Below are 27,595 nucleotides of genomic sequence, written 5' to 3' on the forward strand. Positions count from 1 at the left end.
AGAAGCCCAGCCTATCCCCTCAGTGACAGTGAGGAGTCCTGCCGGTCCACCAAGTTCACCAAAGTTTCCAATTCCAGGCTGCTCCTCAAGGACTGGAGCAGCCGGGGGTCTGCGCTGAGAGACACCTCCGGGCTCCCCTTAGACACGGACTCTCCAAACCACTCTCTAAAAGCTGTGAGCGTTGGCTCCTTGGATAAAAGGCTGTCTGTTTGCAAGCCTGAGGACCAAAAAGAGACCCCCAAGGAGACTCAGGATGGGGATGGAATAGGGAGCCGTCAGCTCACCCGGAGCACTCTCACCTTGGGAACTGCAGCCAATTTACGGAACATCTCTCTCAGCAGGGCAAGCATCCACTCCCAGGCACTGGACATCAGGCAGAAGATTACAGAATGGGAGTGCCGCAAGCAGCTTTCTCCCAGGATGAGCACACGCGTGGACAAGAGGGACTTCGGGGACAGATCTGGCAGTGAGGGCTGCCCTAGCATATTGCCCTCTCCTTGCAGTGAGAAGACTTTTGATTTTAAAGGATTCCGGAGAATGAGCAGAACATTTTCCGAGTGCTCCTATCCAGAAACAGAGGAGGAGGAGCAGCTCCCGGACAGAGATTCCTGCCATAGGTTGGAAAAGAGACCAAGCAGGAGCGAGGCTCCGTCCAATGCTTTCTTCAAAGGGCATGCCAGAAAAGAGACTTCTGCCGTGCTAAACAGAATACAGAAGATTGAACAGGCATTAAAAGAACAGCCTGGCAGGGGTCTCCCTCAGTTGCCAAGTAGCTGCTATAGTGTTGACAGAGGGAGGAAAAAGTCCATGACGCTGGGTACTGTGGAAGGTTTGAGTGAGAACGTGAGCGATAGCAAAGGAGGGACTGTTAGTGTTGGGAGGGATCCAGAAACACCTACTGAGACTGAAAAAAGTAATAAAATGAAACAAGGGGCTACCACAGATTCTGGTAGCCCTAAGTTGATCCCTGAGAGCCCAGCTAACACAGCAGTGAACCCTGTCCCCAAACCCAAACGCACCTTTGAATATGAAGCTGATAAGAACCACAAAAGTAAACCAAGCAATGGTCTACCTCCTTCTCCTACACCTGCTGCTCCTCCCCCTCTCCCATCCACCCCTGCTCCCCCCGTGACCAGGAGACAGAAGAAAGAGTCACGCTTTAACAGAAAGTCCCAAAATAGGTAAAATCTGAGGAAATGTATTGCACATGATATTAAAATAAATGTAGAGTGATTTGTGAATAACAAGATTCTTCTCCCTCCGAATACAATGCTTTTGGCCCAAGAAAAGCAAGAAGTCTTTGATACTGGCTTGAGCTCTCTCATCAGAGTGCACTGACTGGATGTCAACCTGGTCCATTACCTTTGTTTTATTACAGTTTTGAAGACAACTGGAATTCTACTAGGAAATCTGGATCCACTGGGGGAGCCTTTGTGACTGCTCCACAACTGCTGAAGGTCATCTGTGTCAATCTGGCATAAACGCCTTACTCTAGATCTTTAATGAAGCATAATTTCATTATCTTCTTAACTCTTGTAATACAACCATTATCGTTCTATCAGCGTCCTTGTTGTGTGAGTGTGTTAACCTCAAAGCACATCAATAGGGGATGCATTTGCATCTGAAGGTTGCAGACACAGTAAACATGCCAGTTAGGTGGGATGTTGTTGTCTGTTTCATTCCGTTCTTGGAATTGTCAGTCCTAAATGAGTAGCAATGGATTAGCGAGGGTTTAATTCTGAGAAAACCCTTACAGAATGGCCTTTGTATGTATACAGTATACAAAACTGGTGATGAGTATGGTATTTTTAAAGTGTTAATCCTTACAGCTACATTTCCACAGTAGACTGTGTGATTTTTAACTGTGTGACTCCCTCTGACTTTTAATGGGAATGATATGGCTCAAAATCTGCTGCTTGGAAAATGTAGGGGTAAATTGTTCATAACCTTTCAAAGTACTAATTTATGGACACCTTTGGATGCTGTGTGTGTATAACACACACACATTCAGTATTTGAGTTTTACAAGTAACTGCTATGTGCTATTTTGAATGTACCCTATAAATTCAGTATTTGGTACTAGATTATTGGCTCAACTTCTTGCTAGCATAGGTCAGCACAACCTGACCTAAAATGCAATGGGGCAGGAGAAAGGGAGGATTGGGTTTTAGAGCTTGTTTTTGAATTGGATCAAATGACATTACTACTGCTGTTTCTCAAAGAAAGAGCGTGAGGCAATGCGAAAAACCAAAGATGTGGTTAGTAGTGTGTATCTGTGAACCCTGGCTGAAATCTCAGTGAGCAAAACCAAGCCTATGGGCTAATCAGAGTTCTCCCTGTAGCTGAATTTGAAAGAAAGCTGCACTCATTTTGCATAGTGCAGCACTGTGAATGTTCAGATCACCAGAAGTAATTTTTGTATGTGCTCATATGTAAGTAATGACACACATTTGAAAACTTAGGCAAGTGATATAGTGAGGAATGTGAACAGTGGCTAGAGCAGGGAATTCACTGTATGATCTGTCATTTATTATAATAATATGTAGCTCTTATGTAGCACTTTTCATCAGTAGATCTCAAAGCGCTTTACAAAGGAGGCCAGTATCACAGTCCTCATTGTACACGTGCTAAGTGGTGACAAATTGCATATTCTCCATCACACAGGCTTACACAGTTTTTGAGTTCAGTCACCTGTGGTGATTAGATTAGATAGCAAACTCACAGGAGCAAGGAATATGTCTTTGTACAGCACTTGGCACAATGGGGCCCTAGGCCTGAATGGGCCCTTTGGGGGTTAGCATTAAACTAATAATGATGATCATTAGGGTGTAAAATGTAGCGTTGAGAGGACTACCATCGCTATTTGATTTAGTTAGGATTGGTCCTGCTTTGAGCAGGGGGTTGGACTAGATGACCTCCTGAGGTCTCTTCCAACCCTAATCTTCTATGATCCTACTTGATGCCTTGCACAAACCAGGTCAACTTCTGCAGCCCGATTCCCCACATTCCCCAGCTTTACTCCAGTGTCGCAGCACTGATTTCAGTAGAGTTACTGTTCATTTACACAGGGTAAGAAAGCAGTGAATCAGGCCCCTAAGTTCTGTTCAAGTGATTGCAGTCAAATACTGCAAAAGCAAATTCAAAGCCTGGATTGATGTCCATTGTCGATTCTGGCCCTGAACATCTCTGTGACTCTCTAGTTTCTAGCTTTAAAATAATTCCCACGTTTGTAAAGTGTTTTGTTTGTAAAGTGATCTTCTGATGCAAATCATTTAAGAGGTGCCATGTTTTTATTATTATTACGTATTATTCAAATTGGCATCTCTGAGCTGCCACCTTACTGAAGGTAGATATAATATTTGATATTAGCCCTGCGTGTCAGAACAAACATCTGTGCTGCTTTGCACTCGGATATCGTGAGAACTTGAACATTTCGTTTAAACTATTACTTCTCTTTGAGTGTTAATGTAGCATAAAACAGAATTGAAAAGTGGCTTACAATCTTTCATACTTGGGGGGACAGATTTAGGCAGTATCCTTGGGCTCTGGGCCCCATAGTGTAGGGGAGCAGGAAAGCAGCAGTAAATGACAGCGCTGGGGGATGTCTGACTTGGCTGGCCCCTGAGGAAAGAGTGTGGAGAAAGGACCAATCTCCTCAGGATGGGTTGTGTGACTAGGCTTCCTGGGACATCTACGAGAGATGGAGGCGTCTTTTGTGAAAGGCAGGGGGAACAATGGAGGAAAAGTATGCAAAGTGTCTGGGGGAAATTGTTAGGAAGGTTTTTCCTGAGCAGGGGGGAGGAGCAATCTGTCCACGTGTGTTTTTTTTAGAGAACCCCAAAGGTCTGGTGGGTCCAGCATTTGTTTAGTCATAATCCATCCCCTGCAGAACAGATATTGTCCTAAATATTGTCACTTCTCAGAAAGATGGCTGACATTATCAGAAAGCTCAAAGAAGCCAATAATAATGATAAAGTCAGGTTTCAAAGGCAGCACAATGCTTTTCAGAAGATTCCTATTTCTGGGATTTTTTTCAGTTTCATGAGTGCATGAGTTCCCTTGACCCATAGGTCCAGAAATGATTTTTAGGAGCCTATGCACTGCCTTGATTTGTGATGTTGCATTGAAGTCAATGAGTGTTAAATGCCTAGCCTGCTTAGACATTTTTAAAATCCCTCTAGGTGCCTATCTGCATCTGTAGGACCCTAAATAGTTTTGAAAACTGTCCCTAAGCCTCTGCATTGCTGTACTGATGGTTTACATGAAAAATAGGTTTGAACCAAAATCTCACAGCCAAGCATACCCTAAATTTTGGAGTGAGTTCAGAGCTGACTCTGAAACTCAGGGTTGGCTCCTATCAGCATCCTGTATCAGTAACATGGATCTGAACATCCTCAGTCCTTATGCAGATCGTAGGCCCCTGGTAATCACAATGGGCCAGCAATCCTTGAGGCTAAGATCAGAGGAATGGGCAGTGTGTAGCTGCCACTTCAGGGAGGTATTGTGTATCTCAGAGAACAAGACTGTGCACCTGCCACTCCTCACCCCAGGCTCCTGATGAACAAATTAGAGAGGGGGAAGCAGTGAGTGGAGCCTAGGTTCCACCTTACCAACACTCCAGACAGCCGCATGGAGCCGGTGTGAATGAAAAAGTGAGAGACACTGATATGAAGGCTTCAGTAAATTCCCTTCCCCTGGGGGGAGCAAGGAAGGAATTGCAATTCCTGAGTAGCACAGCTGCCGGGCTACAAAGTGCCAGCCCTGTCGCACATTCCCACACTCCAGTTGGACTATTTATGTAACCAGCTATACTGCAGGGATGGCCCTGAACTTGCATCTCCTAACTATTGTGATGCCAGGGTGGAAAGAAGGGAAGGGGCCCAATAGTGGGGCCAGTTCCCCTCAGCAGCCAGAGATCTCCACCCAGCTGCTCCCAGAGGGCCCTGAGTACCCATTCACCTCCAGACACGCCCAAACAGCTTTCGGCACAGCCCCCAGATAGCAAACCCACCCCAAACAGCACCTCCAGATATCATCACCATCCGCACCCACCCCTCCAACTACCTTCCAGCACTCACCTTCCTAAGCCACAGCCGTCACGTTTTGTGCAGCTCTGTATCCCATCCTTGCCACTGCCTGGAACAGGATCCGTGAGAGAAATCAGTGACACTTTTATCCATGAGAAACACTGCACATGGAGCTGCGCAAAACCTTGGCAGCCATGTGCTGCCCTTTATGCATGGCTGAGTCTAAAAGCTCAAACTAGCTCATCTTTTTTTCCAGTTAAAACTCAGTAGCCATGTAAAACCAACATGGTGCCTCAGCTAAAACGGTAACTGATAACTATTAATGGCCAAGTTTTTTTCCAAAATAGAAACCTACATTTATGTAGTCAGACATCCATATCTAGGCACCTGATTTTCACAAGTGTCCAGCACCCAGCCACTCCCATTTTTTCTTGGGTAATGTGTATGTTGTCCCCTCTGTGCTTCTGGTGGGATTATGGGTATTGAAAACTAAATTAAGAGAGTAAACTGTTACTATGAGTTCCCAGGTCTCTAAACCTTTCCTGACTATTATACCCTTTTCAGGAGTCTGATTTGTCTTGCGTACCCCCCAAGTTTCACCTCACTTAAAAACTACTGGCTTACAAAATCGGACATAAAAATTCAAAAGTGTCACAGCACACTATTACTGAAAAATTGCTTACTCTCTTATTTTTTACTATGTGATTACAAAATAAATCAATTGCAATATAAATATTGTACTTACATTTCAGTGTATAGAGTAATATAAACAAATCGTACGAAATTTTAATTTGCACTGACTTTGTTAGTGCTTTTTATGTATCCTATTGTAAGACTAGGCAAATATCTAGATGAGTGGATGTCCCCCTGGAAGATCTGTCCGTACCCCCAGGGGTACGTCTACCTCTCTGGTTGAGAACCACTGGCCTAGTGCATCTCGGGAAAGCGTAACTTCAAGAAAGCATCTTTCTCCTGGGAAGAAAGGGCAGTATATTCCAGTGGCTGAAGCACAGGAGAAGTTCTAACCCTAGCTCTGCTATTGACTCCTTTACAGTCTATTAAGTGTTTACATGGGGAACAAATATTTAATCAGGGGCTCTTCAGCCTAGCAGAGAAAGGTAGAACACAATGCAACGGCTGGAAGTTGAAGCTAGACAAATTCAGCCTGGAAATAAGGTGGACATTTTTGACAGTGAAGATAATTAACCATTGGAACCATTTACCAAAGGTCATGGTAGATTCTCCATCACTGGCAATATTTAAATCAAGATTGGATGTTTTTCTATGTAGTCTGCTCTAGGAATTATTTGGGGGATGTTCTATAGCCTGTTCTATACAGGAGGTCAGTTTGGGTGCTCACAACAGTCCCTTCTGCCCTTGGAATCTCTGAAAGCTATGAAGTGCTGAGCACAGCAGTGCCTACATGCCTTTAAAAATCTGGGCCTTAGTCTCTCTGTGCCTCATTTCCCCATCTGTACAATGGGGATAATAGCATTTCCCTACCTCCCAAGGTGGTTGTGAGGGTAAAGACAGCAAAGACTGTGAGGCACCCAGATACTACAGGAATGGTGGGTTATGTAAGTGGTTACATAGATAGAACCTGTTCTTTACATTATGCTGTTTCTTCATAATTCACTTAGGGCTTGATGGTGCCCCAGACTAATCGGCCATATTCGGGTACATTGGAGAATCAGAACCCCACTCGTGTCTGTGGGTGGGCTACCCAATCTTCAGTTTTAGTGGAAAGGATGGGGAACGGAAAGAGCTTTCGGTCTACCCACCAGCACAGCTGAACTGGCTTGTGGGGTACCATAATTTCCTGCTGGTACAGACCAGCAGCAACATGGAGGAAACAAGAGAGGGAATTTTTCCTCTTGGAGGCACAGTTCCTTCCCTGCACCATTCCCTGGGCAACACAGCTATGTGCTACTCCTTACTCAGGGCTTGTGGCCCCACCCCAGCCCTTAAAGTACAGCTCAGACATTTTCAGTGATTTTTATCATCACTCAGAGAACAAATGAACAACTGATTCTTTAGGTCATTATAAAACCTTGATACTAATTACTTCATTGCATTGTTTTAAACTCTAGAAAATCCTTTGAGTTTGAAGATGCTTCAAGCCTGCAGTCTTTGTATCCTCCCTCCCCCACCGAGAACGGTACAGAAAGCCAGCATAAGTTTGGATCCAAGAGCACTTTAGAGGAGAATGCCTATGAAGACATTGTAGGTAAGGACCTGTTACAGCACATGAAATAGCTACTTAATGTTGAGCAATTGTGGTTAGACAATACATTGTTGAACACATGCCCTGAACAAGAACTCTCAGCTGCTGCCAGTAAGAAGAAATGAAATGGGGTGGAGGGGAGGGGAGGTAAATGGGCTGATGCATCAGAGCAAACACATTATTCACAGTCTGCACGCAGGAGGTCTTGATTCCTTCAAACCTCATTGAATGGTCTTATTGGAAACAGATTAGTCAGCCATCCTTGTGCTTTTCATGGACTAACTCACTGTTTCCTAAGGTCTTGGCTTGAAGCCACAGTGGGTTTAAAATGTATGGGGGGAGGGGAGGGAACAATAGATGCAGAGTTTGCAGAACTATCAAGCAGCAGGGCTGTTCTTCTTGGAGTTGTGTGGTCAGCCTAAGCTCTGGAGGACTTCTGTGGGGACTGTCCCAGAGCAATTGTTCTGTGATCTCCCCTCACGCCTAGTTGATTGGATTGGTTACAAAGAATTTCATCTTTCTGTGCCATCAGGAATGCCGAACATTGTCTTGATTAAGCCACAGAAATAAAAATAATCTTCCTCAGCCCAAGAAGAAAATGCCTGGCCCTTCCTTATTGTATACATTCTTTTAACATATGCCCGTCAAAAGAAATGTTATAATAATTGGCACTAGGGACTTGGACCACAGATTTTCCATATGGCTGAGGAGTGCCTGCATTTTTTATTTTTTTTTTAAGAAGGGTGCCCAGCTGGCATCCCTTCTCATGTGTACAAGAGCAGTTGACAGTGGCGATAAAAGTTTTCTCCCCCTGCTTCCCCGCCCTGTCTGTCTTATCTAGCTGCGATACTAAAGCACCTGTCTCTTTTGCTGTGGTGTCTAGAGGTTGTGGAGAAAAATGGGACTCGATCCTGCAAGGGGCTGAGCACATTCGACTCCCATCGAAGCCAGTGGCAGTTGAGGATTCTCAGTACCTAGCAGAATTGTGCCCACGGTGGGATCTGCCCAGAAGGAACAGCCAGTCCTTATTCCTTGGTTTAGCTGTCTGCTTTTATTTTCCTTTGATTTATGCTTTGGCAAAGAGGTCAGTCTCAAAGCGTTGAACTGAGTTATTCTTCCCCCATCTCTTTTGTAGCAGTGTCCATGAGGTGTGGACCTGTTGCTGAGAAGGCTCTGCCTCCGGCTCCCTTGAGCTTACAGCTGAGCTCTGTTAGTTGAGATGCTGCTGAAGTGGCACATCCTGGCAGGAGATGCTGCCCTTGGATTAGCATGGGCCCATCTCATTAAGGGACTTTGCAGGTTAGTGACAGAGCCTGGCAGGGTACTTCATCCCTCTCCTAGAGAGACCAGCACTAGAAGTGAGAGAGCAGTTGATTTTCCAGGCCCATTCAGCCTTTGTTTTGCCAATTAGTTGTGTTTTTCTGTAATGTGTGCGGTGGATCGCTCCTGGTTTGGGTCAGATTACCTTACTAGGGAAACAAAAACCTGTTAAAATATTCCTCACACCCTTTGTTTTAATTTTTTTAAAGTGCAGTGGAGAACCTGATAACTTATATGGATGGACAGACACAGCTGGCCTTATGGCTGTAACAGTGTCTCTTTGTTCATCCCTCAGGCCAAATTCTGCCCTTGAGAGGGCAGCTCCCACTGACTTCAGTGTAAATCTGGCACGCACACAAACACACACATCTGAAGGCAGAATTTGCCCCTCTGTGTTTTAAAACAGCTCAGCTGTGCTTTCCAGTTCTCTCACTCAAAGAAGATGCTCTCAGAACTGCAGGGGTACTCCTGTCCCATCTGTGCACATAAACCTGCACCAGAGGCTGTGTAGGCAGAAGAATACACTTGGCATGAAGAGTTCTCACTAGTAATCGCAGAACTTCTGCATAAGCTGACAGACCCCCTGGGTAGCTGACATGGGAAAACCATATTGCACGTTACATTACACATCACTGCTCAGGAACTGTCAACACGCTGCCAGATGTTAAGTTTGTAACACTTGTTTTCCCCCTTTCCGTGTGTTTTTTACATTGTAAAATCAAAACAAAATGCTCAGCATTGGAAAGAATATGCCTTTTAGCCAAAAGGGATCCAGGGTCCAGTATAATAGAATAATAATTTACTCTTCTACCTTCTGAGAACTATAAACCTGCTCCTGAAAGATTATAACTTGGGTACATTGACGGGGCATTGAGGAGAGTCTGCAGTGTTTCTGATCAGTGGATAAACAGAGAACTTCATTGTTTTCTACTTCTTTCTAACAGCCTCTTTTCCAAAGTGCTACATTCAATACATGCTGTGAGGGAAGAATACCTAATGAATATAATTCTTTATAGAAGCCAACACATATTAATAGAGTAAAGCCAAAGCAAAGCAGTTTGATCTCAGCTTTTAATGAAAATCTGCTAGTGTAGTCTACTTGATCATTTGTCATCTAACACATTGTATGTCATAATTAATACATAACTGGTAGTTTTAGGCCCAAATCTTTAAAGAGCACTTTTTTATGTGCCATCATAGATTGTGCTCATGCAAGCCAGATGTATGCAAGAGTACATTTTGTAGATTTGGGCTTAAGTCATGGAAATAAATCACTTTCTGTCACTGCTAACTGGGTTTGCAGATGAATGCTTGACCTAGAGGTGAAAATCTGTCTAGCCCATAACTGATTGCCTGAGTCATCTGTTCACCTAAAGCCTCGCTGGTGATTAACTGACCATGACTGTAGTAATACAGAAAGTTTTGCCAAAATAAATATGAATAATGCTGGTAACTGTATAAAAACAGGGAATCCCAAGCATTGCCATGGAGTTCCTTGCTCCTGGGACAAGGCTGCAGAATTTTTCGAGGCCTAAAGATCCATACTTTTCATCCACCTCAAACCTGCTTGCTTCTCATTCTGTCTAAACTCTGTCTTGGTGGATGCAGAATTAAATCCATGGGAGCTGTATTGTCTGCTGCTAGCGTTTGTATTGTGAGCCATTGGTAGCAGAAGTCTGTCCTTTCAGTGGAAAATGAATGGCAGTTGTGGATGCTTGTCTTCTTTGAGAGAGAATTATCTACAAGAGAGGAGTGTCTCTGAAAAGCTTTTATAATATATGGGGCAGTGACATGAGCACTATCTGATACTGAACTCTATAATCAGAGCTAATATAGGGATCAAACTATTACCTTCAGGCCTGCAAGGACCATTCAGAGTCATTATTTTTTGGCAGTAGTTCCTTACTCAATAAACCTTACATTATCCTAATGCATACTTACACCATACTTTTGTCTTCCTTCCTCCATAGAGTGTTTTCTTTTTCTTTGTTCAGGTTGGGGAGGGTAGGAAATAAGGGAGTGGTGGATTATTGTTGCTAATTTATTTTGTTTTAAATTTATTTTAGTCAAAGAGCTGAATTGGTGTTTTACACAATATTTTTAAACTAACTGATAGAACTTTGAAGTCCATTAAAGTACCTAAAGTTGCAAGACAGAAGCTTTGTTTAATTTTGTAACGTTTTTGTAATTTTCACAGATTAAATGTAAATTCAAGCAAGAGACTGGAAAACAATGATCCCCTCTGCACTGAATAGTAAAAGATTAGATAAAGGGGAGCACATTCTGGATGTTATTTGGAGCTCAACTGAATGTGCGTGGAACCATGTGGGCTTCATTTATCTTCCAGACTGGAGCTTGGTGGAATGTGACAGTCATAGTAAACTTTACATAATTTTGCTTCTTGTGGTTTAGAATGAGCCTTTAATCAGACCCAAATTGCTGTGGCTTTATAAATTCAGTTGGGGAAACCTATCATGCTTGGCTTGGTATACATTTAGAAAACTATCACAGCAATATAACAGAGATGTCTGAAAACGTTGCTTCTGCTGCTCTTGTAGACAGCAGCATTTCCTGCCATATGTGTCATATGTTTTCAGTTTTCCAGCCCCTTTCCCAATGATCAGTGAAATCATTTTGAATGTTGTTATCTAATTAAGTCTAATCTCTGGTATTTCTAAAGCACCTCTCACCTTAGTGTCTAGCCTTTAGAAGAGAGCAAATGATGTCATTGCCACTGATGGTGAACTAAGACAATGAGATGAAGACAATGCAAAACACAGAGCAGTTATTCTCCACAGTTGTAAAATGTTGGTGAAAAATTGATAAAATGGTGATTAAAAACAATCAAACAAGAAAATGGGCAACAATTCATATTAGGAAATAGATTGTTAAAAAAAATCTAATTTTACAAGTACAGTAAGAGTTTATTCATGCCAAGAAACACTTCTTACCTTCTGAACCGTCAGAGTGCTCGCGGTTCAACAAAATTGGTGGAGCTCGTCTCTAACATGAGACTTTATAGAAAACCCAGTGTTCAGTGGGGCTGCATGTGCTCAAAGAGTGTGTTGCATCTTAGCATGAAACTGTTCACGATCTCTCTGGCAACTCTGCAGTTGCCCTGTCCAAGAAGGCTGCTACGCTTTTTGCTGAGAAATCTGCCTACCCCGACTGTTGACAGAAAAAGTTTTCCTGAGAAGGGTGGGGCTGACTTACATTCTTTTTCTCCTTGGAGCTGTATTAATAGTGATCATGTAATTAGAAGCTCTGTGGTTTCTTGTTTCTCTGCTACTTATGAAACCATGGAGACTTATTAAACACCCAGCCTTTGTATATGTGTCAGACTGTTCTTCTATCAGGTGTAGTCCTTTACTGGACTTTTGTTTGAGATAGGATTTATTGCCGTCACATGCATTGGTGCAGAGATGCCTTGCTCCCATGATAGATGAGGTTGTCATTATATCTTGCCAGGTCATACACAACAATTTGTTCATTTACTAAATTTCTGTCTTTAGTGAGTATGGATCTAAACAGGCTACAGGTGATGATCTATTGTAACTGTAAAAATTAGCAGGTAAATTCATCATCACTGTGAGTCTTTCAGCTGAGACTAGGTCTAGTTAACCTCAAATTATTTGGCTCCATAGTGTTCATTTAAATAGTAGGGAAGAATAACTCCCCTTCGCATTAGGAATTTGTAGGTAGAATTCGGTGATGTGTTATACAGGAGGGTCAGACTAGATAGTCATAATGGTCTTTTCTGGCCTGAAAGTCTATTAAATCTATGAGAAACAATGGAACTACGCTGATTTACATCAGCTGAGAATCTGACCCTTTGATTTTAAGCAGGTCTGGCTCAAGAAAAAATATGTATAAGTACAGTACATACAAGTAAATTCCCCTTGTTTAAAAAAAAAAAAAAAATTAAGCAAATTGACTTTGGGACACAGATGTGTAGTAACAGAACATGGGGACGGAGCACTTTCCCTTGCACAATACACAAAGAGGACACTACATTATAGACTGAACTTGGAATGCTCCAAATGCTTTGTACACACAAGGCCAGAGTCACTTTTTCTAGAGTGGAAAGTTACATTCTGTCCCCAAGCCCCCAGAAGTGACAGATGTGCCTCAGAAGAGGGCCAGTTGTGGTATTGCCACTGCCTTCCACTAGGCATTCCTTTTGGTCCGGGGCAGGTTTCAGTTTGTGGCCAGGACTCCATAGGCACTCCACTGCTAATGGGACATACTGAACAAGTTTGTACCCTGGCTTGGTTGGTAACATGCCCTAGTTGTTTAATGCTGCACACTTTGGGGTTGTATTAGCCCTTCCTCCCTAATCCTTGGCAGGTTTTCTGACAGGGTCTTTCCCTCCATCTGTACTCTTCTGTCAGAATAGCTCCAGGGCTGAATCTATCCCATTAGTTAATTGTTTTCCATACATCCTTTTGTAGGAGATAACTAAGTGCCTGATCCTGCCCCCCATGAGAGTTTTGCTCTTGTCTTCAATAAGATCAGGATCAGTCCCCAAGTATTATTATGTCCATATTGCAGAAGGGGATACTGGCACATAGAAGTTAAGTGACTTGCCCAAGGCCATATTGGGGAGTCAGTGTCAAAACTTGGACTAGAACTCACTAGTAGCAGGCTTCTGGCTCTAGGTTAGAGTTAAATCACTAGACCGTGTCTCTCTGGCTCACTGTCATGGTTGATATAATCAGCAATGTGGGGGGAGGGGGTTTCTTGTTCATAAAGTTTAGGTAAATTTTCAACCACCATTTAAAATATAATGTAGAATGAACAAGCATGGAAGATTGATACCAACAAATATCCACAGTCAGGAAGTGCCCTTGTAGAACTTGCTCCAGTGGAATAGGAACTGCCGTTGAAAAGCTGCCAAGCTTCTAGATAGACAAGATATTAAAGAAGGACAGAGAATACAGAAAGGGGGAAGGGTGAAAGGATAGTCAGTGGCATTTGTTGGTATCATGCATATATCTGTGCAAAAATCATTACATTCATTAATCAGGATCCCAACTGGAAATTATTAGGAAACAAGGTGATTTTATTTTAAGGTTGGGCTATGAAGTTCATGTCCAAATCTGAATGCTAACCCCCTGAAAGAGTGGAGGCATTTGGATCTGGGATTTGGGCATTGCCCATTATAGAGATAGGATCTAGCTTTAAAATTTGGCTGTAGATTCAGATCTGATCTCTTTTTCTCCCCCGCCCTCCACATCCAGAGTTTTTACTTTGGCCTATTATGGGGACCAGAGACCATCACAAATGCCTGATCTGTTTCCAAACTTCCCCAAAGTTCAGGGATGTCCAGAGTCAGGATTTTGGTTCAGACCCATCTCTCTCTTATTTATTTGTCAAACATTCAGAAATTATTTGAGGCCAGACAAAATGCTCCTTTGAAGCCTGTGAAGCTCCCAGTCAGCTGAACTATACATGGTTTTTTTTTCTAAAGATTGGCTTTAAATAAAAGGTGATAGTAAAGTTGTGTTGGAAATCTGGCCTTCTGAGAACGGATGTAAGGCAGGAAAAGGAGACACACAGAAAAACTGAGCAGCTTAAAGTAGATGCAGCTGCTGTCAGCCACTATGTGCGGTTTGATGTCTGCAGAATTGCTGCAGTCTACTGATGAAAATTGAAGGACTTGTAGTATTTCTAAAATTAAGATGGAATTTCTGAATGGGGTTCAAGCACCCCCTCCCCTTTTGCTCTGGGGGCTATACTGGAAAGAGTTTGCAGCTAGGGGAGCTGCTCCCTAGAATGCAGAGACTGCAATGGTGGCTGGGCTTTGTGAGGAATATGTACTGGGAGGGAGGTTCTTTGTGTTCCCCTGATCATCACACCTGTTCACAAGCCACTCAGTTGAGTCCTGTATGTTTCAATAGCCTATGGATAATTGGAAACTAAAACTAGTAAATGTTTGTAACTGCACATGGCATTGTAAGGGTAGATAGAGACAATGCCAACTGAAATATCACACTTCTGTCTGAAATACCGTTAGCTACTGATGTTACAACTAACACCTAAGAAGACCAGAACCAATGTAGATTAGAGGAACAAAATATTTCCTCTAGTCTTTCTGTTTGTTGTTATGCACATTTCATTTTGTGGTTTGTCTAGCGTAGCTGGTCAGTTTCCCCTGCTGTGGGTCTGGGTCTTTCTCACAGCAACAGGGGAAAGCAAAACATTGAAAAAAATAAATGATTGTAAAACTACAAAATTGGCAGAGATACACAGGAGCGGGCGTAGTTAACTTTTTTGGATTTGTTTGTTAATTCACTAGATTTCAAGGTGACTCAGCCCATGTAAATCTCATGCTTCATGGCCTTGACTGATCCCCACGCAGGCTAGCGAGAAAAATGTCCCGCCCCCACTTTCAGAGCACTGCAAAATTGACCAGGTGCAGGGTTTTCACTACTTTCTCCAAGGCCTTGGCTACACTGGCAATTCACAGCGCTGCACTTGCTGCACTCAGGGGTGTGAAAAAACACCCCCCCTGAGCGCAGCGAGTGCAGCGCTGTAAAGCGCCAGTGTAATCAGCGCCTGCAGCGCTGCACGCTCCCTCGCAGCGCTGCAAGCTATTCCCCTCGGAGAGGTGGAGTACTTGCAGCGCTGCGAGAGAGCTCTCGCAGCGCTGGCGGCGCGACTACACTCGCGCTCGCTGTGAATCCGCGAGTGTAGCCAAGGCCTCTGTCTAGTGTTTCCCAAGGTCTAGGGTGCAACCCGCAAGAAAGTGTGGATGACTAGATGGTGCGGGTGGGGGGGTAGGCCAATCTCTCAGTTGCTCTCCAGAGTGAGCAGTTGGTTATGGGATAGAACTGAGGGAATTGTGGGCATTTGATTCCACCACCCCACACCAATTCCCATAATACACACTGACAATTTCCCATAAGGTAGTGTTCCAGAAGGCAGAGCAGAGGGCACTGGGATGCCTTACCACTGTGCAACATGCTTTTGCTGATACAGCTTGATGCTGTGTGGACTCAATGCGCCGTCACAAGTGTCTGAGCGGGAACTAACTACGTAAGTAGTATTGTTGGTGACAGAGCTCTTACTGGTACTACTTTCTAGTGTGTAGACACGGCCTCAGCTTAAAAAAAAAAAGAGAGTAGCTTTCTAGCTGTTATGGTCGTGAAGGAACCTTCAAAACATGAAGTGAGCCTAAATGACGCATAGACATTTGGCTGAGTTTGCAGAAAATCTGAATCAATAGCTTTAAGGTGTGAGCTGCCCCATCTATTCCAATGGGTCTAATGATGATACTTTAAATGTCAAGATTGTTACCTATTTCACATCAAAGCCTGTAAGAAAGGAGGCGGGGGGGAAATCAGGTTGTGAAGTTCTACCCCTGCATGCCCAAAAGGAGGTGGCACAAACGAGGTGGGCATGGGAGATGTGTAAACTGACAAGTGCTGGCCTTTAGCAACACATGGCAGGGCTGCTGGGTGGGGAGAGGGCTCGATTGGTTTGATTTTTTCCCTTGAGGAGAGCTCAGCTTTCAGTCGTTTGGGAAACACTTCATTAATCCGTTCCAGTAGGGCAATTCCTCCGTTTCCTCAACCAGTTAGCAGTTAAGCACTAGAACGCCTGTGAGCCATACCACAGGACATTTAACAAATACATATGAAGAATTAGTTGCTTTACCAAGTCCTATTTTCCGTATGTCAAGAGCTAAAGACTCGATGATTGAGATCCAGTCGGAAAATACTCCTGCTTGATTTTCCTTTCAAGCTAGGACATGTGCAGAGCTTTTCCAGTAAACCTGGAAATGGCTCAATAGCGGGCATGCTTGGGCTCTCGATGTTTCCAGTAAAATCCTGTCATTGCGTATCATATTATCATCATCCATCATACTATCATATCACACCAAGACAGAGTGTCAAATCTGAGAGAGGCTAGAATTGCCCGACTCCCAGGAAACTGAAGCAGCCTGACTGTTTGAGAACTTACACCTTTGCCTTCAATGCCGTGCTTGTATCTCCATTGAAGCATGACACCTGTGGCTTTAGATTAGCTGTCTGCTGAGCTCCGTGTAAGCTTGAAAGCTTGTCTCTCTCACTAACAAAAGTTGCTCCAATAAAAGATATTACCTCACCGACTTTGTCAATCAAAGACAGAACAGTGATTGGTACAGGATGATGATGGCCCAGATGGTGGTTGCGTCTGAAAGGGAAAGGTATTGCCCTGTCTTCCTTTAGCAGTCTGGAAAGCATAGCAGCTTATAGAGAATGTAATTGTAGCAATGTTCATAATAGATGTTTTAAGGTAATGGCAGCCAGAGCACATTAAAGAGCATTCATATGTGCATGTCAAAGCAGGCCCAAAGAGTATTCTGGCTGTCCTGTCCTATTGGTAATCAGACTGCTGATTTGTTGCTACATTGAGATATTTGGGATTCAGTTATTTTAAAATGTCCTGGGCCTTGCATATATTCCCCAGTATCCTTTGTAGAGTCTGTCCTCACAATTACAGTTTCTACTATAATTTGTTTTAAAAGTCTCCTTGGCCACATGACCAAGTGTTCTGGATTTATAGCAGTCAGCTCTGCAGGTCAGGAAGATGCAAAGTAAGGGGACCTGATTCTGATCTGACATATCCTAGTCTAAATCCACATTGAAGCCACTGAAATAAATGGTTTCAGAATATCAGGCACAAGGATGTTCTACTGTGCTAATGTTTGGTCGCCACCTACGTTTATTCAAGTGATTTTGGACTGTGTATGAGATGGATGACTGCTTTGCTGGCAAATATTTTTATTGGTCTATCAGCCACAGTTGTTCGTCTGTAACTAATACTGTTAGTATTGCAAATCTGAGCTCTTACAGTCCCCACAGAGAAAGTGGAAAGAGGAAATTCTCTGCGATACTCTTCTGGTTATCTTACTGCAAAGCTGGAAAAGATTAGAAACTGCAGTTTATGAACCACAGCTGGGAACTAACATGCCTATGGACCAGGGCTCAAAGAGCAGATCCTATCTAAGGCTTTTTTTCCTTTCAAAACTTAGTACTCCATGCTACAGACGCTGATCCTTTTTCTCCTTCAAAAGCAGGCTTTAAGGATTATACGCAGGTAAAAGTCTCTAACTTGGTTCTCAACTGCTGTAGCTGTGGAGCAGATATGCTGTGCCTTGCATGTACTTTGTTATATTAATTCATCCTTAAACACTAAACTCCTAGGGCCAGATTCTCAACTAGGGTAAGTTGGTATAGCTGTATTGAAGTTGAGCTACACCAATCCATACCACTGGGAATCTTGTCCTGGGTACTATATGATAGTGCAGAGATTTTGTGGTTCTCATCCATGTGCTCTGAAAGTTCCTCCCAGAATACATGCAGCCGTCTGGTTTCTCCCCAGAAGATGGTGATATTGGGCTGTACTGGGGTAGGATGACAGGTAAAATGCATGAGCTGGGCATACCTGGAATGCTGCTTTAGTGTGATTTCAGTGCAGGTGTCTGGCTAACTTGCTGCTGAGCTGCTCTTTTGGCTTTTAGTGGGGTAGGTGTTCTGGGATCTGAAGCCTATGTAATACATGCAGTCTTCCCCACTCACTCACATCTACATGCCAAACAGAGCATCCCCCCTGAATCGCCATCTGTGGTTCTCCAGCCGCAGCAGAGAGAGAGCATTCCCTAACCACCCTCCCCAACTCCCTGCTTGGAAAACTGTACTTTGTCTCCATCTTCTGCCAATGGGGTTGGGCACCCGAAGCCCCTGAGCCTGAGGGAGTATTGCTGCAGCCTAATGGCAGTCCTGAGCAGGAAGCAGAAAAGGATGGTCTGGGAATATATGGATGGGGGGGGATATGTGATCAGAATTGGGGGAAGGAAGCAGGATGATGCCCCACATGCCTGACTTCACAGAGACACTGTAAAATCCAGAGGATGCCAAGGATGGGTGCAGCCCAAAAGCAAGCATAGGAAGTTGGGTGTTGATATATAGGGTCCCGTAGAAACCTGTCCCCCAAAGAAAGGAAGTGTGTGTTGGTACCAGTACATACAAAATAATTCACTGATGTACCCATACGTTTCCTTTTAGCTCCTTCTCTGCCCTGTTTCCCCTGCCTCTGCCTCTTTCTTCCCCACTCCTACTCTTGTTTCCCTTAAGCTTCTGTACATGGCTGCTGCTTTCCCTCCAATCTCCCCTTTAATGGCCACTGGAGCAGTTTTCCCTACCAGCTGTAATTTGCCCATTCACTGTGATGTAACAATTATGAATTATCAGTTTGGTTTTTGTCCTGACTGTACTGTGGACATGCGATGCACACTGTGTTGTACAGTAAACGCCCCTGGCATTTACCAAGACTTAGTCGCTTGGTATATGTTACACTTGAGTCTTTTTAGTGCAAAGAAATGCAAAGGGCAGCGATGAAAACGTATTCAGCGCTCCATGACTGACTCGTTTCCTTAGAATAATTCTTTCTCCCAAAATGGGAAAGAGACTGATACACTCCACTGTCCTGTGTAAATGGCAGAGGCATCTGTATGCAGTTTTTCTTTCCACCATCCCATTCTTCACTCTTTTCTCACTGTGAGGCTGGCTTGCTCAGTTTGACTCGGCTTCCCATTTGCCACGTCTGAGGGGCTGAGCAGCAGAACATTCTGTGCTGCTTCACAACTCTGTGGGGCTGCCTTACAGAGCATCGCAGAATGAAGAATTACAGCCACCCGCGGAAACTCATCGGCGCTTAAGCTCCAAGGCACCGCATTCCTCACAGCTTTTCCAAAGAGGCTGATTATTTTACCATGACTTTTTACCATGGACCAATCATTTTGTTGCCAATGAGACCATTCTGCAGATAAATATACTGTGGATTTACCATGTGTTAACTCAGCAATCCTGTACATAAAGCTCAAGGAAATGGGAAACAAAAGAGGGCTTGTAAAGGGAGCTGATCTGCAAGCACGGACTGTGGTTAGGAATAGTTTTTGCCAACAGTTTAACAGTTAATGTGACCGTATACCGTCACAGGGCCTGATCCAGCTCCTGTTAGAGTCAAAGGTAGTCTTCCCATTGCCAACAGTGGAAGTTGGATCAGCCACATATGGAGAAAGGAAACTTCCTCCCTTTGGCTTCCAAAAGAGGCCTCTTTAAAGGGCAGTCTTCCTCTCCTTCATGACAAATAGCAAAAGGAACAAATCAAAAGGACTCCACCTGGTACAGTCCAGAATGCCTGTGCATTCCCCTCCTGCATAAAGTCCAGTTGTATGTAAAAATGCTACACTGCAGACTGACTATTCTCCATGGTCCGGTGGGCAGGAGTGTGGCATGGGATGGGGCTGAGATCCAAAAGGCACTAGAGTTTGGGGAAATGCAGAGACCAAGTTTATGAACCCGTGGAACCAGCCTGACTGCATGGAGGATGGTCACCTCCAGGGCACCCCCTTGTGGCATTAGGTGGCCCAGTAAGAAGCCCCTTGCCTCAATTTCCCTTTTCCAGGCACTTCCATCATATGTGAGACGGTTGCTTCTCTTGGGATGCCCACCTGCAGCAGGCCATGGCACAACTGGTGATCTGCCTCAGTTTCCTCCTTCTGGAATCCCAGTAACTGTACACAAGCTTTCCACATATCACTAGTCCTTTGTGGGATTCATGTATTACAAGAGCCCCACAACCATAGTCCACTATCCCCCGCAACACAGCCCAAACAGTACGTTCTCTCTTCCATGTCCCAGCAGTCCTTCAACACACCCCGTATAGCTCCAGCATCTCTCACCGTGCTCCAGCTTGTCTCTGGAGGAATGGCTCTGGCCTCTCTTGCCACACCTCACCCCAGCTTCTCCAGCTGAGGTGCTTCCCCACCCTGTTTCCTTCTCAGGGCAGGTTCTAGCTTTCACCTGGGGATATCAGCGGGCTCACTGTGCCATCATTCCCCAGCCCTCTCTGGCCTTCTGGCTTCAGCACTCCAGCTCAGAGAGCCAGCACATGTCTCTCTCTGCTGCCCTCAGCCTTTAGCCCTCTCTGGCTCTGGGAATTTTACTGACTGCTTTTCTTTTTCTCCAGCCTGATCGGGCTCCACTGCTCAACCAGGGAACTCTCACTGCTCTCTCCTGCAGGGGCTCCCCTCCTGCAGCTCTCAGCCCAGCTCAGCTCTTCCTTTGGATTCTGGGTTCTCTGCTCTCCCTCGCTTTTGGGCTGTCTCTCATTTTTAACTCTGAGGGGCAGCCCCACTCTCTTCATTACACCAAAGTAGGGCTCACCTGGACTGGAACAGGAGAGCTGGACCCAATTTAATTTAAGGGGCCAGCCACCCTATTACAGAGGGATTCTTCTTAGCTTGGCAGCAGCACTCCTATCCTACAGCCATAGCTGCACACCAGGACCAGTAACTCTACTGCCACTGGCTGCCAGCTCCTGCTTCCCCTCAATGATCTTAGCGAGGGGAGTCACAGAATACACAGTCACCGTTAGTGCTGCTTTAGGCAGCATTAACTGTCCACCGACATCTCTTTCAGCTTGCCTGCAATCTGGGTAGTGAGGGGGGAGTGGTTTTCCACCAGCCCTTCCTACCTATTCCTGACCCCACTCATTTCTTCTGCATGGTGCAGGGGAAGAAGGAGGGGCAAAGGTGGCTATACAGAGCGGGCAGGGACCCACTTCTGTGTATAAATGGGCCCACTGACTGTTCTTTTTGCAAATTGGCTTCTTTCTGCACCATCTAGCAAGGAGAGCATATGGACTAAAAATGATAATTATTCAAGGCTTGAAAAGTGAATGAGACCTGAGAGGATCAAATTCCTCCCAGAACTTCCCTGGATTACACCAAGGAGGAATTTGGCCTGAGTTCCTCTTTCTGTAGAGGGCTCACATCAGAGGATCTTGCTCTTGTCTGTGTCACTTTGGCAGGGCCAGCTCTAGGATTTTTGCTGCCCAAAGCAAAAACAATTTTGGCCGCCCCTCCCCCCCCCCATTTTTTAATTACCCCCACCCCAGGCCCCGCCTCAACTCTGCCCCTTCCCCAAATCCCCAGCCCTGCCTCCTCCCCCCAGGCTTGAGAGCCTGGGAGGGAGGGGGAGCAGCGGCGCGCGAAACGGCTGTTTCGCGCGCCGCGCCCGCTCGGGATCTCCCCCTCCCTCCCAGGTTTGAGAGCCTGGGAGGGAGGGAGAGACTCCGAGTGGCCACGGCGCGGGCGCCGCTTCTCCCCCTCCCTCCCAGGCTCTCAAGTCTGGGAGGGAGGGGGAGCAGTGGTGCGCGAAACGGCTGTTTTGCGCGCCGCGCCCGCTCGGGATCTCCCCCTCCCTCCCAGGTTTGAGAGCCTGGGAGGGAGGGGGAGACCCCGAGCAGCCGCGGCGTGCGAAACGCGCGCCAGCAGCAGCGGAGGTGAGCTAGGGCGGCCCGGGACACATTTTTAGGGGCGGCATTCTGGCGCCGGCCATGCTGCCCCTAAAAATGTGCCGCCCCAAGCACCAGCTTGTTTTGCTGGTGCCTAGAGCCGGCCCTGCACTTTGGTAACACTGTGCCCTCTTTTTTCCTCTCAAAATACTCTTGGCACCTATCTCTAGCTTTCATATTTCAGGTAAACATTGCACTGTCCTTTACTCCTTGGATTTAATTGGGTTTGAACCATTCCATGTTGCTTAAATTCATGAAAAAAGAAAATGAACGTTTATCTACTGATGGATGGGCTCATTTCTGCTCTGGGCTTTGGATACTATACAAGCCAATGCAATAACATTCATTTTGACAGGAAAGCGTATGTTTAACCACTGTCTAATGTATTTGGGTATTTTGAAGTCTGTTAATCCATTCTGAAATGCTTCCTTGACCCCATACTTGACTCATTGGCTTACAAGGAATTTTAATGTAGTAGCTACAGTCCAATTCACTGTGAGTAAGTAAAAAAGGCATTTTGTAAAGTTGACTCTTTATGATAAACATCACAACAATAACTAGAGCTGCATGATATTAAAAATTTCAGCTTTACAGATAATGGCATTTGGGTGCAATAGTTATTATTTTTCTTCCTGTGAAAGACACTGCATCAGTTTGACTGGAGATTCCCAGGTTCTCCTGTAGCATTTGTAACTTTAGATTTATATTGTACAGCATGTCTCACCCCAAAGCCTTTAACTCCATCAACTGTCTTTCATTTGAATCTAAAGATGTCGACTTTATGTAGTCAGTGGCTTCACTAATACTATGTACAATTAGATTCCATGCTTATGAGATAATCATCTGTGGCTGCCAATTGAAACATTCTCTAGCAGCAGCCAGTCTTTCTAATTAAAACAATACTAAAATATTCAGTCTCGTGTGTGTGTGTGTGTGTGTGTGTGTATATATATGATTAACGGCACTGCCTAAAGTTTAAATACTGTATTTCAGTATCTTTCATTATTGATGTAATATTTTTTCTCCATGCGCTTGATGCACATGTATGTGTGTGCGCGAGATATAGATATACTGCATGAAAAAACTAGCGCTACTACAATGTTAAAGTAACAAAAAAAAATAAAAAATCAAGCACTCAACATTTAAAAATTTACAACTGAGGTTGAAAGCTCAGCCTGAACTCTGCCCTCCTATGCACAAGGAGACAGCATGATATAATGGTTAGACAATTGGACTGGGAGTCAGGTGGCATGGGTTGTAATCCTGGTTGTGCTGTAGACTTGCTGTCGCTTAATTTCTCTGTGCCTCAGTTTCCCCATTGTAAAATAGGGATAATGATGCTTACTTTTTGTAAAATGCTTTTAAATCTGTAGATGAAAAGTCTTTTTATCGGCACATATTATTATATTAATTATTAATATATTATTATAACTTTATATAATTATACTGTAAATTGTCAATTAGTACAATGTATAATATAATACAAACTGAATTTCTTATGCACCCTTATGTGTAGTAAGTTGCATTACAATATATACAGTGTAAAGATCAGGCTTGATTTTTAAGTCTCAGTGAGGTCTACCAATCAAACCCAGTTTGAAGAAAATCAGTTCAAAGGTTTAAGGTTATGAACATCTAACACTGAATTTTGAGAGTTTGAGTCAGTCTTGAAGTTTGATTATCTCCATTTTGGAATGATCCTCTGATAACCATGAGACTGGAATGATTCTGAGCAGGGATAACCCAAAGTTCTAAGCTACATCACTGATATACTGATCTAAATAAATTATTGAAAAAAGTTTCAAATTGCCCATTTTCAGAAGTACATGATAACTAAAATGACTTTATCCGGGTCCCTCAGGGAGAAGTGTATTCATCCTGAGTGTACTGAGAAGGTGGATATCCGCAGCTCCTTAAACAGTAATCGTTATCTTTTATTATCAGACCATAAATCTAGACCACAAAATTTGTATCTGGATGTCCGCACTAAAGTTCACAAATGTTGGCCCATCTTTACTTCTAAGGGTTAGAATAATGCTTTCCCCGTAAGTTGTGTTTAATGAATTAATTATTTGGACCTCTTTACATGTTACTGGCCAGATGTGTCCTCATGACCTATGGAGAATATTGATTTAGACAAAATTAAAAGAGAAAGAAGTATTTAATTGGGGAGTAGGAAGTATTTTTAGAGACGACTTTGAGAAGGCAATAGGAGTGGTGGAAAAAAATAGTGAACCGCACTCTTCTCCTTGCCTCATCGTTCACACATTTATTTTGGCATTGTTGGGTTTAGATGCTATTCCCTCTTCACCGTCTCTGGCAAGAGACCACAGAGGTAAGGCAGTAAGTAATAAAGGTTGAAATACCTGTGGTTTAATGGTAGTGTGTTGAGAACTTTTCAGTGCTATTCATTTCACTCTGTGAGAGGCTGCTGTGGATGCGTAAAACCCACCGATATGCTTTAAAATAGATATCTGCCTTGGGTTTTAGACATCAATAAAATTTTCCCAGCTGTGGATGCTCAGAAGCAAGTCTTGTGAAATCTTTGCATTTTATTTAAAAAAAAAAAAAAAAAAAAACTGCCGACATCATAGCCAAGATCTACTCCAAATACTTCCAGCTGCAGTCGAAGGGATGACTCATGCTGAAAGCTGAGGAGCTTTGCTATGACTCTTTCACTTGGTTCACATGATTTTTTTTTTTAACATTCCTGTCTGTTTTTCCTTTCTTAAAAAAAAAAAATGAGAAGGAGATTCACCCAAGGAAAATCCATACGAGGATGTGGAGCTAAAAGGCCGTCACACAAGCCGAAAATCCCAGCAGCTCTCTGAGAATTCCCTAGATTCTTTGCACAGGATGTGGACTCCGCACGACAGGAAGTACACATCGCCTCCCCAGGTAATTCAGTACTTCTTAGAGTATAAGCCTTCATTTCTTACTGTGATTTAAGTTATTTTTAACCTTTTGCAAGAAAATCAACCAGGGCATAGCAGGAACAATAATTGTATCCAAGTGAGAAAGGGCATAAAGAAAAACAGTTTAGACAAACACTTCAAATAGCTGCTGTAAACACTTTAATGGCCATAATCTAGATATTCTTCAGCATCAATTTAGGGTAAAGGTTTATTGTTACTTGGAACAATTCTGATATTATTGAATATATTAATTGCTAATATTTAGAAATGCCGATTCTGATCCAGCACCCTTTGCAGTCAATGAGAGTATTTCCACTGATTTTAATGGGAACTGAATCCGGCCCTAAACCCTTGTGATTACTGAGCCTTTCCCTACATCCATTCAAAATTCTCCACTGGGCTTTTAGAAAGGATGGAACAAAGAAGAAACACTTTTTCATCTTGTGCAAGTGTTGTTATGTGGGGCTCACTGAGCAGTGAGGTAACTTATGTTGTATTGTAAAATAGTTTTTATTACCAAATTTTGAAAAAAACCAAACACAATATTAAATGCATAATGAAGAGGGAGAAAGACAAAGTATCATACCTTTTCCCCCCAAAAGCACAAAATTAAAAAAAAGGAAAAGCGTGAATGCCTACGTTCTGGACCTGACTTGGCTAGAACTGTGTGAACTGTTCACAGCACAGTGCAAAGACCTGGAAGTCGGAGAGGTCTGCATTTTGTGGAGAATTTCTGAGAGTAGTCCAATTTTGTGTGAAAATTGTGAAATTATGTTGGGTTTTTGTTCAATATAGGAGAATTTTCACTCAAAAATGGTCCTAGTCTCAAGCACAAACGTAGATTTTAAAATACACCTCTACCCCGATATAATGCTGTCCTCAGGAGCCAAAAAATCTTACCACGTTATAGGTGAAACCGCGTTATATCGAACTTGCTTTGATCCACCAGAGCGTGCAGCCCCCCGCCGCCCCCCCCGCCCCCCGGAGCGCTGCTTTACCGTGTTATATCTGAATTTGTGTTATATCGGGCCGTGTTATATTGGGGTAGAGGTGTATATGTATATATAATGTTAAAATAATATGCATGTATTACTTTGACATTCAAAATTTCATTTTGGTCAAGATGTATTTTTTCATTGAATCAAGCAGACATTCACATCGGTTTCATGAAAAGGTCACATAAAGCCACATTTCCATCTTGTGAAATAGCCTCGAACCAAACTGGGACTATTTCATCACTAAATTAAATTTTTGGGATCTTTTTGTCACTATGGTCCATAAAACTTTTGTAGTGCCAGCATTTACAGTTCACATGATGCTTCAATTATAAAACAGGAACACTGGCAAAAAAGGAGGACTAAATAAGGCCAGCAAAGGGTCACTGAAAAGGCAATGACAGATGTTGAATGAGTAAGAAGGCAGAGGAGAAAAAAATTGTAGCTGCAACAGAGATGAAAGAGTTACCACAGATGATGATTTACTTGTATTATGGTAGCATCTCAAGGCCCCAAATGAATCATAGAATATCAGGGTTGGAAGGGACCTCAGGAGGTCATCTAGTCCAACCCCCTGCTCAAAGCAGGACCAATCTCCAACTTTTTTTTTTTTTTTTTTGGTGTGTGTGTACCCCAGATCCCTAAATGGCCCCCTCAAGGATTGAGCTCACAACCCTGGATTTAGCAAGCCAATGCTCAAACCACTGAACTATCCCTGCCCCCTACTGTGCTTGGCACTGGAACAGATACATAGTAAGACACAGTCCTTGCCCTCAGGAGTGTGCAGCCTAAATAGACAAAACAAACAAAGGGTGGGAGAAAGGAAGGATTATTCTCCCCGTTTTACAGGTGGGAAGGTGAGGCACAGATTGATTAAGTGACTTGCCCAAGGTCACACAGGAAGTCTTTAGTTGCAAAACCAGTAATTGAACTCAGATCCCCAGAGTCCTAGCCTAGTCATAGGCACAAGACTGTCCATCCACTGATAACTTCTTTCTGATGTAGGACCAGCAATTTGAATTAAATCGTGTCATAGCTATGGTGTCATTTTGCCTAGATATAAAGCAAGTAGGTGGCTACTGTAGCTCATCCATGAACCTGTAGGATTCTTCAGTGATTCGAAGTAGAAAAGTCACCGTCTCCTGATGAACAGTCACTTTAGCTACTGTTCATCACCCAGTTTTTCCAGTGCTAGCAGCATAGCTGGTATTCCCTTAAAATCATGCATCATGATGAACAATATGAAAGAGATCAGGACGTCAGCAAGCTTTGGACAATCATCTCCTGGCTGAATTCCTTTCACTAAGTTGAACACTGTTGATGATTTTTCTGGCTTGAGGACTTGTGGTTACCAGAGACCTCAGAAACGCTGGTCTGCGGTCCTTCTGAATCCCACTGTGGTTTTGATCTTCTTTCCAGTTTGTTTTTTTAATATTTGAAGGATTCAAATTAAAAAAAGAAAATGTTTTATTGATGGCATTGTGTCTGTGACACAAATCCCATGTATACCGATCAGCAAAAAACCATGCTTAAGCATATAGAATATGCAGCTCCTGGAGTTCTTTAAAGAATAATGGTTGCTGCAGGAATATGAGACCGTAAATCTAGACCCCAAAAGTGATGGTTTGGGCTGTAATTAGTTAATCTGTTTGTTGGAGCAAGTAGACTTCTTACTGTAGCATGTTAGTAGCTAGTAGTGTTAGTAGTAAGATTAATAAATATCACATAATAGCATCTTTCATCTGAGCATCTGATAGCACTCTAGAAG

The 27,595-nt window shown here is 43.6% G+C and overlaps 1 protein-coding gene across 5 annotated transcripts in view; it reads left to right on the plus strand.

The window, feature by feature from the left end:
- The first annotated feature begins 522 nt into the window (after window positions 1-522).
- The window catches only part of DENND2B (DENN domain containing 2B), a 110,092-nt gene continuing 83,019 nt past the window's right edge, over window positions 523-27,595 (plus strand). For 2 of the 5 annotated variants that reach the window (XM_065402331.1, XM_065402332.1), the window contains exon 1: window positions 24,759-24,815. In XM_065402331.1, coding sequence (XP_065258403.1) covers window positions 24,774-24,815 — 42 coding nt within the window. In that variant the 5' untranslated portion in view covers window positions 24,759-24,773. Of the gene's footprint in view, window positions 1,182-7,116; window positions 7,254-7,282; window positions 7,306-17,123; window positions 17,136-24,663; window positions 24,816-27,595 lie in introns of those variants that run through there. The other 3 variants (XM_065402330.1, XM_065402327.1, XM_065402328.1) reach the window with 3 other exon arrangements.

The sequence above is a fragment of the Emys orbicularis genome, chromosome 4, assembly GCF_028017835.1.
Source record: "Emys orbicularis isolate rEmyOrb1 chromosome 4, rEmyOrb1.hap1, whole genome shotgun sequence".
Lineage (NCBI taxonomy): Eukaryota > Metazoa > Chordata > Testudines > Emydidae > Emys > Emys orbicularis.